General features: G+C 37.2%; 2 protein-coding genes across 2 annotated transcripts in view; one reads left to right on the forward strand and one right to left on the reverse strand.

Annotated features, from left to right (window-relative positions):
- The first annotated feature begins 1,917 nt into the window (after window positions 1-1,917).
- Window positions 1,918-14,059, forward strand: Arl1 (ARF like GTPase 1). The gene is made up of 7 exons (XM_026397368.2): window positions 1,918-2,030; window positions 2,440-2,735; window positions 4,411-4,548; window positions 6,941-7,022; window positions 8,014-8,125; window positions 10,987-11,165; window positions 11,749-14,059. Exons 2-7 carry the CDS (start codon window positions 2,732-2,734, stop codon window positions 11,777-11,779), a joined length of 546 nt encoding a protein of 181 aa, XP_026253153.1. The 5' UTR covers window positions 1,918-2,030; window positions 2,440-2,731; the 3' UTR covers window positions 11,780-14,059.
- A 2,651-nt stretch (window positions 14,060-16,710) lies between these two features.
- Window positions 16,711-21,040, reverse strand: part of Utp20 (UTP20 small subunit processome component) — a 95,206-nt gene continuing 90,876 nt past the window's right edge. The window contains exons 59-62 of the mRNA XM_026397192.2: window positions 18,985-19,269; window positions 18,671-18,797; window positions 17,316-17,461; window positions 16,711-17,057 (exon numbers count right to left, since the gene is read on the reverse strand). Of these exons, the coding sequence (XP_026252977.2) occupies window positions 16,902-17,057; window positions 17,316-17,461; window positions 18,671-18,797; window positions 18,985-19,269 (714 nt within the window). The 3' untranslated portion in view covers window positions 16,711-16,901. The remainder of the gene's footprint in view (window positions 17,058-17,315; window positions 17,462-18,670; window positions 18,798-18,984; window positions 19,270-21,040) is intronic.

Here is a 21,040-nt window from a genome sequence, read left to right on the forward strand (position 1 = left end):
GAAGGCATTTTCAAAAGCTTAGAGCTGCAAGCTGGAAAAGTTTTAGAATGTTTTAAGTGGGTGATTTTGGTGGGTGCTTAAAAGACCAGGATTATGAAAGAACTGTGGAGAATAAAGACTGGCTCATGAGGTTTCAGAGGAGGAGGGCTCTATTGGAAATTGGATTAGAGGCCATTTATGCTACCTTCTGGCAAGACTTTGTCAATACTTTGCTTGTGTCCTGAGATTTTCTTTAAGGTTGTATTTAAAGGTGATGTACTAATTAATCTGGTGGAGGAGATTTTAAGACAGCACAGCATTCAGGCTGCAGAATGGATATTGCTGGTAGTTTATTTTTTTATTTTTATTTTTAAATACATTATTTTGTTTATTTTTATGTGGTGCTGAGGGTCGAACCCAGGACCTTCCATATGCTAGGTGAATGCTCTACCGCTGAGCCACAACCCCAGTCCGGTAGTTTATTTTTTTTTTAATATTTATTTTTTAGGTGTAGTTGGACACAATACCTTTATTTTATTTATTTATTTTTATGTGGTGCTGAGGATCTAACCCAGGGCCTCACGTGTGCTAGGCAAGCGCTTTACCACTGAGCCACAACCCCATGCCTGCTGGTAACTTTTAACCAAGTTTACTGTAATAATCAGGAGCAGAAAGCAAAACAGAAAGATCTGGAAAAAAATTTGCAGTGTGGCCAGAGAAGTGTGAATAAAATTAGTGCTAAGGAAATAGTGGTTGTTAAAGATATTGCAGCATTAAAGAGATGCTAAGTACTTTACATGGAGACACTAGGAAAGACCACTGGAAGTCAACCCAGGAATTGGCAAGAACATACTCATCGAAGGCTCAAGGGTGTCAAAGTATAAATTCCTTTGAGAAGAGGCCATGGGGGCACCTTGCTTGCACAGGCAGGCCTAGAAAGTTGTTTCACTGTGCTCAGCTGTGTAGGCACTGATGCTGCTGCAGCCATGTTCTCAGGATGCATAGTTACTGCTCAAGATGATGGCACACTGGAGTCAACCATGTGCTACTGTTTCTGTAGGAATGCAGGTTGCAGGAGTTAGGGGGTCATGGAGGCTTCCACAGAGATTTCAAAGAAAGGCCTGGAAAGCCACACATAGTGTAGCAGGGTCAGAGTTCCTGTGGGCAGCCCCTGAGAAGGTGATGCATGAAGATATGAGAAAGAAGTCAAAATTTTTTTCCTCTGGGAAAAAAGAAAATGTAATATATATTACACACACATACACAATGGAATATTATTCAGCCTTAAAAAGGAAATTGTGTCATTTATGTCAGCATAGACAAACTTGGAAGACATTATGCTAAGTGAAATAAGCCAGACACAGAAACACAAATACTTCATAGTTAAGAATCTAAAAAAGTAGAATCTGCAGAGGCAGAAACTAGAATGATGTTTGCCAGGGGAAAAAGGGATGGAGAGGTTTTAGTTAAAGGAAACAAAGTTTCATTTAGGCCAGAGGAATAAATTCTAGAGCTATACTGTGCAGCATGGTGACTATATTTAATAACACGGTAAGAGAGAACTTATCATTTCTCATTAACACAAATAACTATGAGGCGATGGATGTGTTAGTTTGTGATAATCACATCACAGCTCGTACATACATCAAAACACCACACTGTCCACCACAAATATATATAATTTTGGTCAACTATACTTAAAAAAAAAGTTTGAAAAAATTCTTAAAACAGACAATTCATAAACTCTTGAATGGATGACAATTTCTATTATAAATAAAAACGTAACTTGCAATGTTTGTATTGGGAAAGAAATCTGAGAAAATGTTGTGTGTGTTCCAGTGGGAACTGAAGGTTTAGGATTAAGGGATAAGTTTCCTCTTCTGTGTACCTTTCCAAAACTCTTGACTTTACAAATTAAGAGTCCAGGGAACTCTTGCCCGTTCTCCAGTTGCGCTTCCTCTGTCAAAACCTACATTACTTCCAAGTGACGCCCCCGGAGAGAACAAGTCCCCGATCTTTCTAATCCGGCCCAGCCCTTCCACATCGCTCAGGTATCCAGAGTCAGAGGGAGAGGGTAGGGGCTCTAACGCTAGTCCTGGCAAAAATTCTCCAGGTAGCGACCTCAGGTGTAAAGCTGCAGAGTACAGGTGGCGCGGGGAGGCGGGGGGCGTCTTCCCATTATTATTACGTAGTCCCATCTCCTTCTGGGGAAAGCACAGGTGAGAGCGGGGCCACCCGCGCAGGGTGCTCCCGGACCAGCACGCCCTGCGATGCCGCAGCCGGCGCTGGTGTCCTACGCGGCCGCTTCTTTGAGTCCTCGACTCGCTCTCTGAGTTGGCTGATTCGTCAAATTTTTCGTGTCAGAATTTAACATGAAAATTCGTATTCCATTATTTCGGAAGCCATTTCTATCCAGGAAATCGGAATCTGGAGCGACTTCGTGTTCTTGCATTCTTTAAGATCCTGGCGTCCACCGTCCTCACCCTCGGCGATCCGGGACCTTGCGTCGAAAGCGCCGACGCGGATGCTCAGGCCGCCATTCCCAGCGCGCAGTCGCGGCGGCCCGGGCCCCCACCCCCGCCGGGAGTCCGACGTGGAAGTTGCTGGCTGACCTGGCTTGAGAGGAGACCGCCTTGGAGCCGCGGCTGGAGGCTAAAGCTAGCGGAGGTGGCGGCGCCGAGGCTGGAATAGCAGTCGTTGCCGAGTCGAGGCCTGCCTCCGCGGACCGGCGAGGGCCGACTGGCGGGTCATCATGGGTGAGCAGTTCGAGGAGTCTGGGCGCGCTCGAGGGGCTGCGGCTCAGGGCTGGGGGCGGGAGGGGGAACGGGGCCGCGGTGCGAAGCCCTGAGTGGCCAGCTTCTCCCGGGCGGTCGTGCGGGACTCAGCTTGGCTCTTCACCTGCGGGCGGACCCCGCTCCGCGCTTCTCCGCTGCTCTGGCTGCTTCCCCTCCGGCGTCGGGGGCGGCCTGGCGGCGAGTCCTTTTCGGTGACCCCGACTTTCCCCTCAGCCTCCTATACCCACCGCGGCTCGCCGGGCGCAGTTGGGCTTGCGAAGCGCAGCGACGTGTCAGTTGCGGGTTCACTGACAACGTTGGAACCGGGGCTCCGTCCCCGCAGTGCCAGCTGAATTCTCTCCCCAGCGGAGTCGGGACTGCGTCACTTCGAGAAGTCCGACGGGAGTGTTGCTTTAAAAAACAAAACAAAACAAAAAAACACATTTATTTTATTTATTTGTTTTTATGTGGTGTTGAGGATCGAACCTGCCAGTGCCTCCTCCGTGCCTCTGAGCCACAAGCCCAGCCCGGGACAGTGTCGCTTTATGGCCACCCTGGCATCTGTGTTGATGGTCTGCTGTAGCTTTTCGTGTAAAATTAAGTCGGGTAAATTGAAAGTGGGGAGGGTGTTACTAGTCCCGTGAATGAAAACTTGAATTCCAGTTCTAGGGACTGTTCCTTGTGCCCGCTAGAGACCAAATGGAGGTGTGCATTCGTGAACTTGTTTACCACTTTCCAAATGAAGATGCTTGTCCTTTGGTTTAAATCCCTCGTCGGTTTTCCGGGAGTAAACTTCCTGCTCCAGAGGCTCACAGCCCCTAAACCTGTCTTGTGTAACCCTTCAGTTTTGTTCTTCCGCATCTTTCCTACCTGTAAATGGCAGAGAGGACTTTGTCAAGTCACACCCAGATTCTTTTGACTTTTCCAAGTTTCTCTATGTAGCCCGTGGTGTGTTCGATTTTCCAAACTTGGCAACTCTTAATTTTCCCATCTCCTTTCTGTATAGCAAAGTGTGGCAACCCTTTTGTTGTCAACTATTATTATTATAATTTCTAGCTTTAAAAAAATTTTCTCTAGTGGCTTTCAGAAATAGTTCTTGTGATTTCTGGTTTGTGTGTCAGTTTCTTTTTTTAAAGCACTTTATTGCCTTTATTTTATTTATTTACTTTTTATTTTTATGTGGTGCTGAGGATCGAACCCAGTGCCTCACTCGTGCTGGCAAGTGTTCCACCACTGAGCCACAACCCTAGCTCTGTGTGTCAGTTTCTTCTGCCTGTTATATTGTTAATTGGAGAAGTCTCAGTAATTAAAGATCATTGTGATTTTGCTGCTGTACAATAATTGCTTTTCATGTGTGAAAAACCACTGCCCTTCTGACTGGCCCTTTGGTTTTTAGGGGTAGTAAGGAAACCATGTCAAGGTATCTGTATTCTGAACCCCATGTCAGCAGTGACTATATTTCTAATTATTTAGTATATCTTTTATATAACTAATTACTTGTGTGATGTTGTATAATCCATTTCATTAGAAGCAAAAATATCTACCAGGAAAATATATTATTTAATTTGATATGTAGCTTTCAAAGGACAAGATTAAATGTATTGTGTATCTGGTTTACACAATATTGAATATGATTTTGCTTTTATTATCTTTTTAGGTGGCTTTTTCTCAAGTATTTTTTCCAGTCTCTTTGGAACCCGGGAAATGAGGATTTTAATTTTGGGATTAGATGGTGCAGGAAAAACCACAATTCTGTACAGATTACAAGTTGGAGAAGTTGTTACTACTATTCCTAGTAAGTGTTGGTATAATAAACTAATTGTAGGAGCTTTCTGGTTTATATCTAACTTTCAGAATAAATGATTTGTATAATAAATTGATAAGGTTTGTAAACTTCTAATATGAATATAATATTAATAACACTTTTTTCCTTCTCTTTTTTTTTTCCCATTACTAAGGATTGGACCCAGCAGTGATTTCCCACTAAGCTACATCCCCAGCCCTATTTTTATTTTTTATTTTGAGACAAGATCTACCTAAGTTACTTAGGGCCTGCTGGGTTGTTGAAGTTGGCTTTGAACATGTGATCCTCCTGTCTCAGCATCCGGAGTCACTGGGATGATAGGTGTACTCTACTGCACCTGGTCCGATAGTTAAACTGAGAGGCAATTTGATATAATTTAAGGCCCCCTGTAAGGGTGCAAAGCAAGTTTGCTGTTTAGAGCTAAAGTTGATTTAAGTCACTAAATCTTACTGAGGGCCAGTATCTTTACTGATAAAACAAAAAATAATAAATATCTACTGGCCTTGAGGAGGGGAAATAAATGAAGTGTACAAAAATACTTTAAAAATACTTTGTAGGGGTTGAGGCTATAACTTAGTTGTAGTAGAGCATTGGCCCTGGGTTCAATCACAGCACCAAGAGGCAGGAGAAACAGAACAAAAATTCTTTGTAAATGTGTGTAAAGAATTATATGGATGTTAAGTGATATTATCATATGCAAAGTGCCTTTTTTTTTTTTTGCCTGAATTTGTTTGTATTTTAACCATAGTTAGTTTGTCTTTAGTAATTCTATAGGTTCCTTTTTGTTGTGGTGGTGGTACTTAGGTCTGAACCTAGTGACTTGGGCATGCTGTGCAAGTTCTGTACCTCTGAACTACATCTCCAGCCTTTATTTATTTTGTTTTGAGGCAGTGCCTTACTAAGTTGCCAGGCAAGTGTTAAGTAGCTGGGATTGCACTTGGCAGGGTTCTATTGATTACTCTTAAAGATCTGAGTTGTAGAGACTGAGTGTCAAAATACACTGGTACTTAAAAATAACAAAAGAAACATTTGTTGCTGTCTTAGACAAATATCCAGGAACAATCCTGTTTATTTATGAATACTGTTATTTATACTTTTTCATTTGCTGATCTGAATTTACTTAAGATTAATACATTTACACTAAATTGAAGAGTTCAGAGTTTGTTCAAGATTATTTAAATTATTGCCTGTATAGTTATTGTTACTGAGGTTCTAGATTTTAAAAGTCTAGCTTTTATAAAAAGAACTTTTTGAACTCTGTAGCATCTGTTATTTTCTTTTTGCTACATTCAGTACATTTCAGTTCCCTCGGTTCTTCTTAAAATTTCTAATCTCTACTGTGACAACTCTCGGTGGCCCATGCAGTGCATAGTGGATCCCATTTCAGTGAGAGCTCTTTATACTACATTCTTGTTCTTTGCACATAAATAGTGCTCTTAATCATGGTGAATGAGGGTAATCACTGTGTAATTGCATAATTCTAAGGAGGACATCATGAACTTGGCTTTTTAGTTTTCCACTTAGGTTTCTTATACTATAGTTTTAATCATCCAGTTACAAGAGTAAGTTGTTTTTTGCTTTGATATTTTTAATCTTGTAAGATGTAAGTACTCTTTGTATATGTCAGTCCTAAGTTTTTTCAGCATCCTTTCCACTCCTTAGATTCCTTTCAGTGACAGTGGTAGTACCTTGCCTTAGCTGTGTGGTGCGCCTTCAACCATTCAGCTATGACTTATTTTGAGACACGTTCTCATTAAGTTGCTTAGATTCTCACTAAGTTGTTTAGGTCCTCACTTGCAATCCTTCTGCCTTAGTCTGCCAAATTGCTGGGATTACAGGAGTGTGCTTACTGCATCTGGTCCATTCTTGTTTTTTTTTTTTTTTTAATATGTTTTAGCTATAGATGGACACAATATCTTTATTTTTATGTGGTGCTGAGGATCAAACCCAGTGCCCCACACCTGCAAGGCAAGTGCTCTGCCACTGAGCTTTAGCCCCAGCCCCATTCTTGGTTTTGATCCCTATTTATTTACTACCTACCAACAAAAATTCCAGTTTTTGTAAATATAACTACATTCTAACTACAACTTTCTGAACACTTTTATTTGCTAGTACTGAGGGAATTTAATATAATAGGATTTCCATTGATCTGGGAATTAGATATTTCAGATCATTCTTATGTAATCTGAAGGTGGTGCTAATCTTGTTAGTGAGTTTGTGTGTATGTGTGTATCATAGAATATTATCTTAAATGAAATAATAATGTCCCAGCCGATAATGTGATTGAACAGTTACTGTTAATTGCTAAAACTCAATTGAATTGGACACTTGAAAGTAGAATGTATTAGTCTACACATACTTACCAATTTGATTTCTCTTCCAGCTATTGGATTTAATGTAGAGACGGTGACATACAAAAACCTTAAATTCCAAGTTTGGGATTTAGGAGGACAGACAAGTATCAGGTATAGTTTAAATACCAGGTTATTTTGTAGTATTTAACTTTTTTTTTTTTGGTCAACTGTTAACAGCAATAAACCAAAGCATATCTTCTATTGTAAACTGAGTGGGAGTTACTTAAGTTTAAAATATTATAAAATTTGAAACTGCCTATTCCCTCAGAGCATTCATTGAATTAAAATCTAAAGATAACCACTTCAGATCTGATTTTTTTCAGATATCACTTAAATGAAAATCTGTTCATGAAAATCTCAAGACCTAATTACTAAAGTAGTTTTTTAACTATCCCTCCATTTAGCTCTCATCAGCCCCTTCCTTTGTGTGACAGAGAATTCATAAAAATACCCCATAGACATTCCATTTAGAGGTAATATAAACATAGATGTCTCAGGAAATTCAGGACTTGTATGAATATTTAGTAACTTAATGGTAGTTTCCTATGTTGCCATTGTAAGAGATTAGTAATACATTCCCTATACATCTGCCTTCCTTTAACGCGTTTCATTTCTTAAATCACTTTTGAGGTTATTTCTGATTTTAGCCATTTCTGCTTCTTGGTGTCTTCAGTGATTAATTTAATGACTTGGATAAAACCATATTAAAATAAGTCCATTCCTTTTGAAGGATTCCTAGTTAAGAGTATAAGCTACATTGGCCAGATCTTTGTACAACTTTTCTATCAGAAAATTTGATGATTTTATAGATGATAAGAATCTGTCTCAGCCTAAAAAATTTGAATTATTTTTAAATTCCTTGGTCCTTTGATTGAAGATTTACCACCATTCTTTCAACTTCATGAAATCCTAGGGACATGAGAGATAACTGTCAGAAATAGTGAAATCATTACAGCATTGTTTCTAACATGAGTGGGGCAGGATTGGCATGCAGCCTTCCCCACCCACTCATTATTGCCCTGAGTCCTAGCAAGTAAATTGGTGTGTCAGTTTCTTCTTTCAAGTAATAATTATATATTCTCCCCCTTTGAATTTTCTTTAGGCCATACTGGAGATGTTATTATTCAAACACCGATGCAGTCATTTATGTAGTAGACAGTTGTGACCGAGACCGAATTGGCATTTCTAAATCAGAGTTAGTTGCCATGTTGGAGGTAAGTAAACTAACACTTTAAGATGAAGGGAAATCATTTACATTTGCTTGCTACTTCCAGAGTATATTATCACATGTAGGAATAATTAAAAAGAATGCAGTGACTTTTTCCTTCATGTTTCAATGTTTTCTCTTATTCACAATACTTCCTGTTCCAGAAATACAGTTGGAAATGGGGGAAAAAAGAAATCTAACCCTAACCCTGAAACTTCCTATAAGGTAGATTCTTTGATTTCCAGAAGTTCAGAGGTCTCTTAAGGCAACTATTAAAACTATCTTAAGTCAGTCCTATGATGTATCCCACCATCACTTTTTCTTTCTTCCTTTTTTTTTTTTTTTTTGTGGTTTTAGGGATCAGACTTAGGGTTTTATGCATGCAAGGCAAGCCCTCTACCACTGAGCTAAACTCTAGCCCCTATGATGTGACATTTAAAAAATGTCTTATTTTTAGCTGTTTTAGAAGCAGAAATATAATTTAAAAACTAAGTAAAGAAACAATAAATGGAATAAAGAATAAAGTAGGGTAAATAGTGAGAAAATAACTGAAACTCCTCTGTGGGAGAGAGACTTGTCAAAACCGTGTATTTCTAGGTTGCTGGCTGTACTGGGGATTGAACCTGAGGACTTTACCACTGAGCTACATCCCCAGCAGTTTTTATTTTTATTTAGAGACAGAGTCTAAGTTGCTGAAGCTGACTTCAAACTTGTTATCCTCCTGCCTCAGCCTCCTGAATAGCTGGGATCATAAGCATGTACCATTCTACTGGGTCACATTGATCTTTGTTTTTTGAGCATACTAAGTTGTATACTTGGGCCTTTTATACCTGTGAGCCTTCTGCTTAGAATTCTCTTCCCCCAAAATTTTACATTGCTACTTTCTGGACCTTTTTTTTTTTTTTTTTCCTGACACACTCTTCCTGAAAGAGTACTCTCAGTTACTTTCTAACCCCTTACCCTACTGTATTCCTTATATCACTTACTGTTTCTCTATTTAGATATTTGTTGTTACTGTGTTTTTTGCAATACTGGGGGTTAGTCCCAGGGGTACCCTACTACTGAGCTACATCCCTAGTCCTTTTTATTTATTTTGAGATGGTCTTACTAGGTTGCTGAGGCTGGCCTTGAACTTTGAATATTCCTGCCTCAGCCTTCTGAGTCACTGGAATTACAGGATGTGCCAATGCACCAGGCTCTTAGTTTTTAAATGTATTTGTTTATTTATGTATGTTTTCCCCTCAAAATATAAGTTCCTTGACTTTATCTTGATGTGTGGAAGAACTCAGTACATTTTATTCATTGAGCTTAAGATGATGTATTGGCTGACATTCAGAGGATGCATTAAGTAATTTTTAAAAATGAAAACAGCAAGATATACTATGACTAATTTAATAATGAAATTGCATTTTCTCTAGAAGATCAGATAGTTAAATTTCCTTTTCACACCAAAAATATATTTCTGATTTACCCAGTCATTGAATGCTTAAATATAAGTTCTAGACCACTTGATACCTAAGGAAAACCATTCTCAGAAGAGAGGACACTAGATTTCTGATTTCTTGGACTACTGACTTTGTAATGGTTTCCAAATTATAAATTTCAAACTTAGTAGTTTTAAACTTATGCTTAATTTTTTACATTATAGCATCATATTTATTATAAGATCTTTGTAGATAAATTCAAATATAAAGAACTATTTGTCTTATATATAATGGAGTTTTAAAGTAACAGCCATAAGCTGTTAATTAGATTTAATTGTATAAACACAAAGAACTGCCCCCCCCCAAAAAAAAAAAAACCCAGATATACCAAATGTAATTAAGAGTAAAAACGGGAAATTAGAACTTACTAAACACCAGTGACTTAAGAATTACTTTTCATTTTTTGTACTGGGTATTGAATCAGGGACGCTTAACCACTGATCCACATCTCCAGCCCTTTCCATAATTTATTTAGACGCAGGGTCTTGAGTTGCTTAGAGTCTTGCTAAGTTATTGAGGCTAGCTTTGAACTAGATTCAAAGATTCTGCCTCAGTCTCCTGAGCCACTGGGATTACAGCCACTGCACCTGGCTAGAATTTCTGTTCTTAATCATATCTAGACCTTTTTCGAATTAGTAGAAAAATGAGTAAAAGGCAGTATACATAAGAGAAACACATTGCTAATAACATTTGCATTTCTAATGGCCTAATAACAAACATTCAGTTAGAACTATGTTTGGAAAAATAATTTTCTGGTATACTAAGGTTATATTGAAAATTTAGATTTGTTGGTGGAGTAAAAATTGTTACCACCTTTCTAGAAAGCTATTTTATATTATTTTTTTTTCACTTTATCAAATCCTCAACATAAAGTTTTAGAGAACTGTGTTAAGAGAACAGATTCAAAGATTTCTGTACAAACACCTTGTTACCTGGATTTTTCTAATTGTCAAGTGAAAGAATATAGAGTCCAGTGCTATAAAATTGTTATATGATTTATGGTACATATACCCATAGTGTAAAGTATATTTAGTCACTAATTTATTTTTTGAAAAATTTTTATGGTTTGGAGAAAGATTCATGTTTATTTTTTTAAAGCAGGGTATAGAATTATATGTAATCTTAAATTTGAAAATGTATTAACTAAGTAAACTAAATATCTTTAGAACCACAGTACTGGTAGAAAATATTCCAAATGTTAACAATGGTGATTGGGAGGTAGGATTATGGATGAAGCATCTTTCTTTGTATTTTTCTGTACTTTGAAATAATTTATAATAAACATTATATGTACTTTTAAAGTAATGTAGTTTTTGGTATTTTTTCCATAAACTCAAGGGAGCAAATTGATTAGAGGAAATTAAATATCTTCCATTTTATTTAGGAAGAAGAGCTGAGAAAAGCCATTTTAGTGGTGTTTGCAAATAAACAAGACATGGAGCAGGCTATGACTCCCTCAGAGATGGCAAACTCACTTGGATTACCTGCCTTGAAGGACCGAAAATGGCAGATATTCAAAACATCAGCAACCAAAGGCACTGGCCTTGATGAGGCAATGGAATGGCAAGTATTGTATTTCTAGAAGCCAACTCAGCAGCTTATCACACAGGTTCTCCCAGCCTTTTCTCTCACTGGTCTTCATGTACATCTGCTTTTATTTTAGCCATATCTACCTGGTTATAGTTATTTAAATAAATCCAGCTCTCTGCCATTCTCAAGAATTTTTCCTGATTTATCTCCATTCCCATACCTTTCCGCATGTTGCTAGGTGACCTTGTTAGAAATCAGTGACATACTACTTGTTACACTGACTTGTAATTGTTTGATTTGTGCATTTGTTCATTGGATTATCAGCTCCTTGAGGAATGAGACTAGTTTTCACCTCTGAATCATCCACATGTAGCCCTACAGTAGTGGCAGCCTGGAAAATAGAAGTTCGGTCTTTTTTTGATTATTTGTGCAAATCACAAAGTCAAAGCTTATAATAACCATCATGGAAATTGAGTCCATAACTTCCTCCTAATTTGTGTTAGCATTCATCATTTTATGTGCTTTGGAATCTGCCTCCATTATAAAATTTATATTATAAATGTGCATGCTTTATACCTGAAAATTAATTTCATGGAACTTCATTTTCTCTTTACAGGTTAGTTGAAACATTAAAAAGCAGACAGTAATTAAATCACTTCAGCTCCTCTGAAATGAAGGCTGCATCACATTCTCTTTGGAAACAGGCAGGTGTGCTTCATATCACTAAATGTTGAAACCACACGATTGTTGGCATATTACTGAACTGACTACAAAGTTCATAATAAATACAAAAAATGAAGTATTTGGTTAGAGGGGTAACTTGATGAATCATCTGGGTATTCTATGTAATGTAAAAACATTCTTTCCTTGCTTTCTTGTGTTAAGGTATATATTCTATTTGTATGGAATTCTTATTCAAATACAGTTCTATTAAAGAATGTACTCTTCTTGGGGGGAAGCCCGCCTATTTTTGAATTAGTGGTTGCATCTTGTTTGTGTCATTAACACATATATTAACTCAAGATTTTTTTCTTCTTTAAAATGAATTAAGTCTTTCCAAAGATTAGACTCCAGAGAGTAGGCTAGAAGCACAGTATATATAATTTTTATTTGCTTAGCTGACCACTTTATATTAAACTGTTTTACTTAAAAGTTTTTGATTATAGGCATGAATATTTTGTTGACTAACTTCATTGACTATCTATAATTGTAACTTTATAGTACTTTATTAAGAGCTTTATAATACTGATCTAATCGGTTTATAAGGAAACCCTGTGAGGTAGATGGGACAGACTGTAATGTAACTTCATGAATGTGTACCTGCAGTGCTGATACATTGGCTTGCCCAAGGCCACATACTAGTGAGGTAGGTAGGAATAGGGCTCAAAGTAAAACTTCTGGGTCAGAAGTTTGTTTCATAAATTGTGCTATATATTCCTAAAAATTGAACATTGACAACACAGATAACCTAACTCTTAAGATTATGATAATTAGTTGCAGAACATTTAAAATAATGTCATAACTTTGTCTATACTTGTAAAACTGATCAGTGACAGTAAAAACAATCCTAAATGGGCATATTTGATGATATTTATAGCACAATAAAGAGAAAAATTCACATTAAAGGAAATTTTTAAAGCAGCATTATAAAAGATGTCTTTAGTATCTTGCATTATCTACCTGTAAATGTAGTGTAAATTGGTTAAAAGTAAAAATCTTATTTTATTGGTTATTTTATTTTATTGATTCTAAAGGAAGAAATTACATTCTTGGTTTTACAAATTAGGTTTACTGCTAAGCTGTGGTTGTTGTAAAAAGCCTGTTCAAAGCAACTTTTCAAACTACTCAGTCCATGACAGGATAAACTAGTGTGAACAGTGGTAGATATAGCTCTTTCATAGCAATTATTAAAATGAGGAGAGTTTTTTTTCTCAAGTTAAACAACCAGCATTTTAAAAATTAGTGCTGGTATAAAGAGCTTAAGCTGGGTGCAGTGGCACATGCCTGTAATTCCAGCTACTCAGGAGGTTGAGTTAAGAGGATGTCAAGTTTGAGGCCAGCCTGGTCAACTTATCAAGATCCTGTCTCAAATAAAAGGGCTGGGGGACATAGCCCAGGGGTAGAGTACAGTGTAGCATGCACAAAGCCCTGGGTTTTATCTCCAGAACTGCCAAAAAAAAACTATATGCCATTGTGCCCCCAAGTCTCAAAAATACTAGTGGTTCATTTCATGGTTCTCATCCTCTTTCCTCTGGTTTCTTTCCCTCAAAATTTATAGGCATTCTCCCATTGCAAATGAATTCAGCTTTCTTTTTTCACCTGCAGGATTCTATTTTTTTCCTTCCTCTGGTCTCTTTTGAATTCTTTTTTGGAGAGTATTTTCCTCCAGGCACAAGTGTTTCTAATGTAACTATTAACTCACTTTGATGGACAAGACCTGTCTTTTTATATTTATATCCCTTCTATCCAGTATGATACCTGGCACTTTATGGCCCATCAGAATCTAACCATAGTTGAAATGGTGGGATACAAATCTAGGAGAATTGCACTTCTGCAGTTCAGACTTGGGTTCTCTTCTGGTCAATGGCACATGACTATGAAATGCTAGTTTACTTATAAACTTGAGGTGCTAGGCTTGTACTCAAGGGCCTAAGTACTCTCTAGCAGTTCAGGAACAGTGTGAAAAATAGTAGGAGAGGGGAATAAGGGCCTGCCAAATTGAATTCTGAGGCATGAGTACTGTCCTAGTACCTGGATGATTCTGATTCTTCTGGTTTATAATAAAGAATAGGATGAGATAAAAGAGGGTACACTAATAGGGATTAAGATCCTTGTCTAACATGGAATAACTGCATAGATAATGCTACTAGGGTTCAAATATTGATATTTCTAAAATAAATCCAAATACTGTTTTTTGTGAGATGCCTGGTCATGGCAAAAGCATCACACTTGAAATCAAAACAGAAGCTCTAGGTCCAAATGGCTACCTTTCAGTTTTGTTTCTGTAAAATGAGACTTGGACAGAAGATACCAAAAGTTCCTTCATCTCTACCATTATATTTTATATTTCTGGTTGGTAGTTGTGCTGTGTTGTGATCTCACTAAAGAAATGAGAAATCAAGTAGTGGAATTACTTCTGTTATCTTGAATACCTGACATGCACTTTAAACTGGAAATATAAGTTCTGTGAGAGCAGGGACCATATCTAATTTACTGTTAGTATTCCTTGCATCTAGTGTGGTGCACCTGGCATATAGTAGCACTCAATAAATATTTATTTAAAAAAGATGCGTTCAATATCTTGTGATACATGTGTTCTTTTTGATGTTTATTATTTTTATTTATTTCGATGCCGAAGACTGAACACAGGGGTAATTAACAACTGAGCCACATCCCCAGCCCTTTTTAAAATCTTTTATTTAGAGACGGTCTCACTGTGTTGCTTGGGGCCTAAGTTACTGAGGCTGGCTTTAAACTTGTGATCCTCCTGCCTCAGCCTCCTAAACTGCTGGGATTATAGGCATGCACCACCACACCCAGCTAGTATTTTGATTTTTGAGTTTTAAAATTTTTATGAAAGTAAATACAAGGACTTTAAGTCAAATAGAAATAATTAATTAGATCTGACTTCCAAGATGTCCAGTGCTTATCATTTTGAAACATTGCAGACCCTTTAGAAGGTGAGAACACATGTTTGAAACACAAACTTCACCAAAACATAGATGAGTGAGTGTTCAAACAGTTGATTCTTAGGCCACATATTGTATTATAATTCCATAATTATAAAGTACAAAGCGCTGGACTTGAAGTTGTAATCATGATTCTACAACCTGTCATGTTTGATTTTAGGAATCCCTCAGGGGTACTCTGAGAATTAAAATATATGCCAAGTGCCTGGCACATAGGATAAATTCTTCTTTCCCTTTGTCTTTAGATACATGGGGCACTAAAGAATTTGTTTTCATATCAAATGTATAGCAAGGCAAAAGATGCCATGTGGTTCAACAACAATTAGTTTGGCTTCCTCTAAGTGTGGCTGGCTTTTTAGTTGTAAATACTAAACCTTAAAACAATTACTAGGTTTCAAAGAAATCACTTAATTCTTTTCTTTGTTATTAGTTTAGTAGTTTTGGCCACATATTGAAATATTTTTATTATAAAATTTAATATTTTTGTAATTATTAATAATAAAATAATGTAGTTGCAAGTGTACTCATCTTCAGGTTTGTAATGAAATGTATGAAAACTTAACCTTACACCAAATATAAGACAGAACATTTTAATCCCCCTGCCACCATACATCATGTGCTTCAAACCCTGTGTTTAATATAAGTACCCTATGCTGAAATTTTTGAAATCATTCCCATTTTTTTCTATACACACACACACACACACACGTATATATTTTCCAGACCTGCAAGTTTTCCTGAGTTTATTACAGATATTCAACTCTATTTTTCTATGCTTACCCCCAGTTGAACAGTTTCTAAAATTCATCTATACTGATAAAACTGGTTTTTAGTTTTTTGAAATTTCCTTACATGAATATGCCACTATTTTATTTATCCATTCTCTTGTGGAGGTACAGTTGAATTGTTTCTTGGTCATATCTTCTTCAGATCCATGGCTCTAAGTCTGTCTTAGGTGTTGAACTGCTGCTGCTAGATTGGGAGTATACTCTTCAGGTTTGTAAGATAGTGCTAAATTATTTTCCAAAATGGCTTATGAATTCCAGATGCTCCACTGTCCTTGTCACTTGGTGTTGTCAGCCTTGTCTGAAGAATTCAAAAATAGAATGTTATTCTAGTGCATTTTCTGGCTAGGTGTGGTGGTACATGCATATAATCCCACAAACTCAGTCTGAGGCAGGAGGATTGTAGGTTTGTGGCCAGCCTCAGCAATTACAGTGAGAACTGGTCTTAAAAAATAAAAAGGGCTGGGGTAGCTCAGTGGTAGAGCACCCTTGAATTCAATCCCTAGTTTGAAGAACCTATACAGTCATATCAACTAATTGTCAAAGGATTATCTTTGATTCATAGGTATCATTGTCTAGTGTGGACATTACTAATCCTTTGGCAGTAGAATATGGTATCTGCCATATTCTACCTTGTGTTTTTTTCATTTTCTTAATTTTTAATGAAGTAATAAGTCTTATCATACATTTCTTCTATAGATGGCACTTCATGTCTTTTTGGTTTCTGTTGGGTAAGACCTTTATCATCCTTTTCTAAGAGTATCATGGCTATCTTGACTTTCAAATAAATTTTGAATCAGATTAATTAGATTAACATGAAGAACTCTTGGGTTTTTGATCCAGAGTGCATTTAATCAGTGGGACTGACTTGGGAAAAACTAGCATCTTATAATAGATCTTCCTATCCATGAACATGGCTATATTTTCTCTACTTGTGCAGATCTTTCCTAATGCCTTCTGATAAAGCTTTATATATTCTCCATAAATATTTTGTTTCATTTATTCCTGCTACATTTTTTCTTGCTATTTAAACTTTTTATTAAAAAAAAAACTTTTAAACTCTATCATGTAGTATCACATGCTTTTAGACAATGAAGATAACAGTAACAGTTTAAACATTTTAATTAAAAATGACCATGGTTACATTAAACTATGTATTTACACATTCTGTGTCAAAGTTTAACTTAAGTAATAAAATCTGTTGTGATTTCAGCCCAGCAAAATATACCAGAAAGTTCATGTGTTGAGGTGAACTAAGACTATGAATTATGCTCCAGTATCAGGACAGGGAGCCTTCACTCCACTATTGCTAAATCTTTCAGGCTGTGGCTTTTTTGCCTCTTGGCTTTATAGCCTGGACGCAGGAATTCTATCTTTCTCTTCTTTGCTTCACTTTTATTTTTATGTTTCTTCAGCTTTTTCTTGGCAGCAATATCAGGATTGGTTACAAACTTGAAAAGAGAACAGAAATTTTATTACTTTTAAAGTACACGTTAAACCAGTTCCCCAAACATGCCCCTATGTTCACCTTTAAACATTGTGAATGTAATACATGCTTATTAATGAAAATATGGAACTCTTGCTATCAAGTTTCTACCTCTCAAATCTTCAGTCATCTTCTGGGTAAGTGTGACACAAGTGTGTACATACCTGTGGTTAAAAAAGCTTGAGCCCAGCAAACAAGCCATTTTCTCAAGCAGCAAACTCACCTCCAGAGCCTTCCTCTTTTTCCGGAGTGCCCTTTTCTCATTAGCCTGTTTCTGTATAGAGGCAAAGGCTAATGAGAAGCTCTCGAGCCCAACCATCTTTTTGAGTAATTCTATTATTTCTTGAGATAGATTCTTCAGTAAAGGATCTACTCGAACACAGAGAATATGGTTAAAGATGGTCATATGGAAAAGGACACAGCTGAACATCAACAAAATCAACAAAGTACAGTATTTAAATGTGTGGCATTAACAGCAGTTCATGGCCCCTGCTCGTTTCCAAGATGGAAACAAAGCCCTCCCATCCACCACCTCATCCAGAGGCAATAAGAGATTAGGCCCACTTCCCAGCAGGTTCTGAAGACAAGGAATTTGAGAACCTGACAATATTTTGGATTACTTTTGCAAACCTGTTCAGCTTTGTGCAGATGCAGGGAGAGGTTAAGATTGCTTCTCTAATCCATGGGTCACAGAAGCTAAGCTCTGCCCATGATAACCTTTTTTGGGGGATTAGAGACTGAAGAGCTGACAGAAGGCTGTGCTGTCCTATTCTTTCTGTTCCCTATCCTTCAAATACAGATAACCCAGACATTTCATATTAATTTCAGGAAAACTCAGGACTTGTGTGTTAGACTGCAAACATCAATCCCTTTGCACTGTTGAAGCCCCATTGCCTGGCGTATATTAGGTGCTCAGTACATGATGGCTGCTTAAACCAAAGTCTTTGATTTAATTGCTCTTTTCCTCAAAATTAGAGCAAGGAAAACTTTCTATCAAGGTTTCAAGGCTAAAAAAACTCTAGTTTTCATATTTACTATATTAATTTTTAAGCTCTTAACATCCACTTTACCCCCCCTTTCCCAACACACAATTCCCTCTTTTCCTATTATTAACAATAGGGATCTGTTAAGGGAATAGAACAAATGTACCAGGCAAGGAAAAAGAAGAAAAATGGCAAATGTTAAAATTATATTTAAAAACTATTTCAGATAAGAATGGTATATATTTTTGCCTCATAATTTGCAAGAATGTAATAACATCTTTATTATTGTTCACAGTGTTATGAGTTCAGAACCATCTCAAAACCATAGTTTTCTTTGACTGTTTAACCTATGCTTTGAAGTAAAACATAAAGCTTTTACTAGAGAAACACTCATGCTTAGACATTAGAAAGCATAGGAGACGGTCATCAAATACAATAACAGATGTGCTTATTTACTTGCTACTAATTGTCTCACAAGTATTCTGTCTTAAATTCTGAAAGGGAAAGAGTACAAAAAAGGAAGAAGAGGGGCCTATAGAAGAAGTTAGGTATCTGAGCATGAAAATATTCAGGAGAACAGAAGTGGCAGTGTTACCTTGCTCTGAATAGGTGCTGTTCAGTTCTCGAAACAAAGGAGCTATGATCATTGGCAGATAGGGCTTTACCTTGTCTACCCCAAGGTCCATTGCTACGGCACCAAGGAACTTAAAGATGCATGTTCTCTGAAAGTGAAGATTGTTTTTTAAACATTTCTCTTTAACACAGCCACACAAATACACAGAAATAAATTTAGAAAAGTGTTCAGTATACTTTGGGGTGAATGTTATTGCTATAATTTTGGATTCAAAAGGGAAAATTCCTAAGGACTTGGGATAACTAACACAATTTAACACAGTTATCCTGTCATACCTTTAAGAGATTTCTAGGTGAATAAGCAGCTTCCAATTTGGCCATCCGGGACAACTTCTGGATCAGCCACATCAGTGTGGCTGGCTTGCTGGGCTTGCTCTTCTCTTCTTTGTCAGACTCTGGCTTTCCAAGTGTGCAGGCCTCGTATTCTGTTGCCTCTCTAGCCACACCACCTCCTAAAGCTTCGTGTTCTTCCAGGTCTTCTTTTATCTCACCTTGCTTATCCTCAGAATCAGGTTCTAGTAAATATAAGACTTTGGCTACGAACAACAAATTCTTAACAACCTTTAAAAAAGAGGGGAGGGAAGAATTAGATTTTGAAACAAATATGTTTTTTTGTTAGAGCATGAGCTGAAGTAGGCATTCTACAATTAGAAAATATAAACAACCTGGGTACTTCAGTATTAAACCGATGATGGCTCTTTCAACAATTCTTGTTTTTACATTCCAAATTCATTTCCATGTAATTTTCATCCTGTTGGCTAGTTCTGTGTGTGCTTTAAGATCATACAACATAAATAAAAGATTTCCTTATGGATCAGCCATTTAATTTTTTTTTTTTTTGTACCAGAGATTGAACCAGGGGTACTTAACCACTAAGCCACATCCCCAGCTCCCTTTTATAAACTGTATTTAGAGACAGGGTCTCTCTGAGTTGCTGGTATTACAGGCATGTGCCACCATGCATGACTAAGTCATTTACATTTTAAAAGAAAGCTTTCATCCCAACTTTCATTAGATTCTTTCAACCATTCTATGAAGAAATAATATTAACTGATTACTAATTAGTTGCTTTATTTTTATTTAATTAGGTACTCAGCAGCCCTTTACCATTGAGTTACATCCCCAGCCCTTTTTATTTTTTATTTCGAGACAGGGTCTCACTAAATTGCTGAGATTACAGGCTTGCACCCCTGTGCCCAGCTGATAAGTTGTTTTATATATAGTATTCCAATTCAGCTGTAAAACATCTCAGCCAGATACTATTATTAGGAGAGAAGGCCAAGTTTCAGTGTTATTACATGACTTACCCAAATAAAGGGAGTGGCCAATTAAGATTCAAAGATAATTCAAGGCCAATTTCTTAAACTTTAGCTTCCCATCCTCAACTCCCATCTAATACTTAGGATTTTAATCTTAATATAATGGGACCATTCTTTTGTCCCTATCAAATCTCTGATGTAGGTATTTCACATCCATTATGTGAGGGAGGAAAACAATTTGGGTTGAGTTCCTTGATCATCTTGGCTGTTCTGCTGGATGTGCTGCATCAAAATTCTCCCGCACATATTTGTCAGAACCTTCACACATTCCAAGACTAGCTTAGCCATTAAGAATTAATGCCAAACTGGGCACAGTTGTGCACACCTGTAATTCCAGCTACTTGGGAGGTTGAGGCAGGATGATTCTAAGTTACAGGATAGCCTGGGCAACTTGTCCAAAAAATTAAAAAGGGCTACAGCTCAGTGGTAGAATGCCCCTGGGTTCAACCCCCAATAAAACACATATACATTAAGGTCAAGATCATAATTTCCTTCTTCTGGAAGCCTGATCCTTGTGAATATAGCCCAGGTTTGGTGGCCTTCTCACCTGTGGCAATCTTTGTTAATTCATCCCAAAATTCATGATCATCTAAAATCCCTAATTTCTTTTATCCTGTAAATCTCTTCCTCTCTATGGTCTACCAGCCCCTATAAAAACTGCTTCTTTGTGAGACCTGATCCTCTGTGAACCCTGGCAGGATTTTGATGGCTCCATTTTGCTACTCACTGAATAGCTATCCATTCATTCTCTGAGCCTGCCATATAATGAAGTTGAATTTTCACTGCAAAATGTGACAGAAGTGTTATTGTTCATGATGTGCCACTTGAGATTATTCTTCAGATAAAAGCATTGACCAATGCCTAATGCCTACTTCGATGAATCTATAAGGCTCCATCTTGCCAATGATTTATGAGGGACATGGTCAAGGCCCATGGGATAATGGTGCTGACTTATGATCACCAGCCCAAATGCTCTATCAAAAGAGGTAATAATAAAATAATAAAAGTACTAG

The sequence above is a fragment of the Urocitellus parryii genome, chromosome 5 (genome assembly GCF_045843805.1).
Source record: "Urocitellus parryii isolate mUroPar1 chromosome 5, mUroPar1.hap1, whole genome shotgun sequence".
In the NCBI taxonomy this organism is placed as follows: domain Eukaryota; kingdom Metazoa; phylum Chordata; class Mammalia; order Rodentia; family Sciuridae; genus Urocitellus; species Urocitellus parryii.

What these genes read in the sequence shown, in the direction of transcription:
- Arl1 (XM_026397368.2), top strand. An exon ending in AGTTGTTACTACTATTCCTA is followed by an intron (nt 4,549 to 6,940) that starts GTAAGTGTTGGT and finishes TTTCTCTTCCAG; the next exon opens with CTATTGGATTTAATGTAGAG. An exon ending in CTTGATGAGGCAATGGAATG is followed by an intron (nt 11,166 to 11,748) that starts GCAAGTATTGTA and finishes TTCTCTTTACAG; the next exon opens with GTTAGTTGAAACATTAAAAA.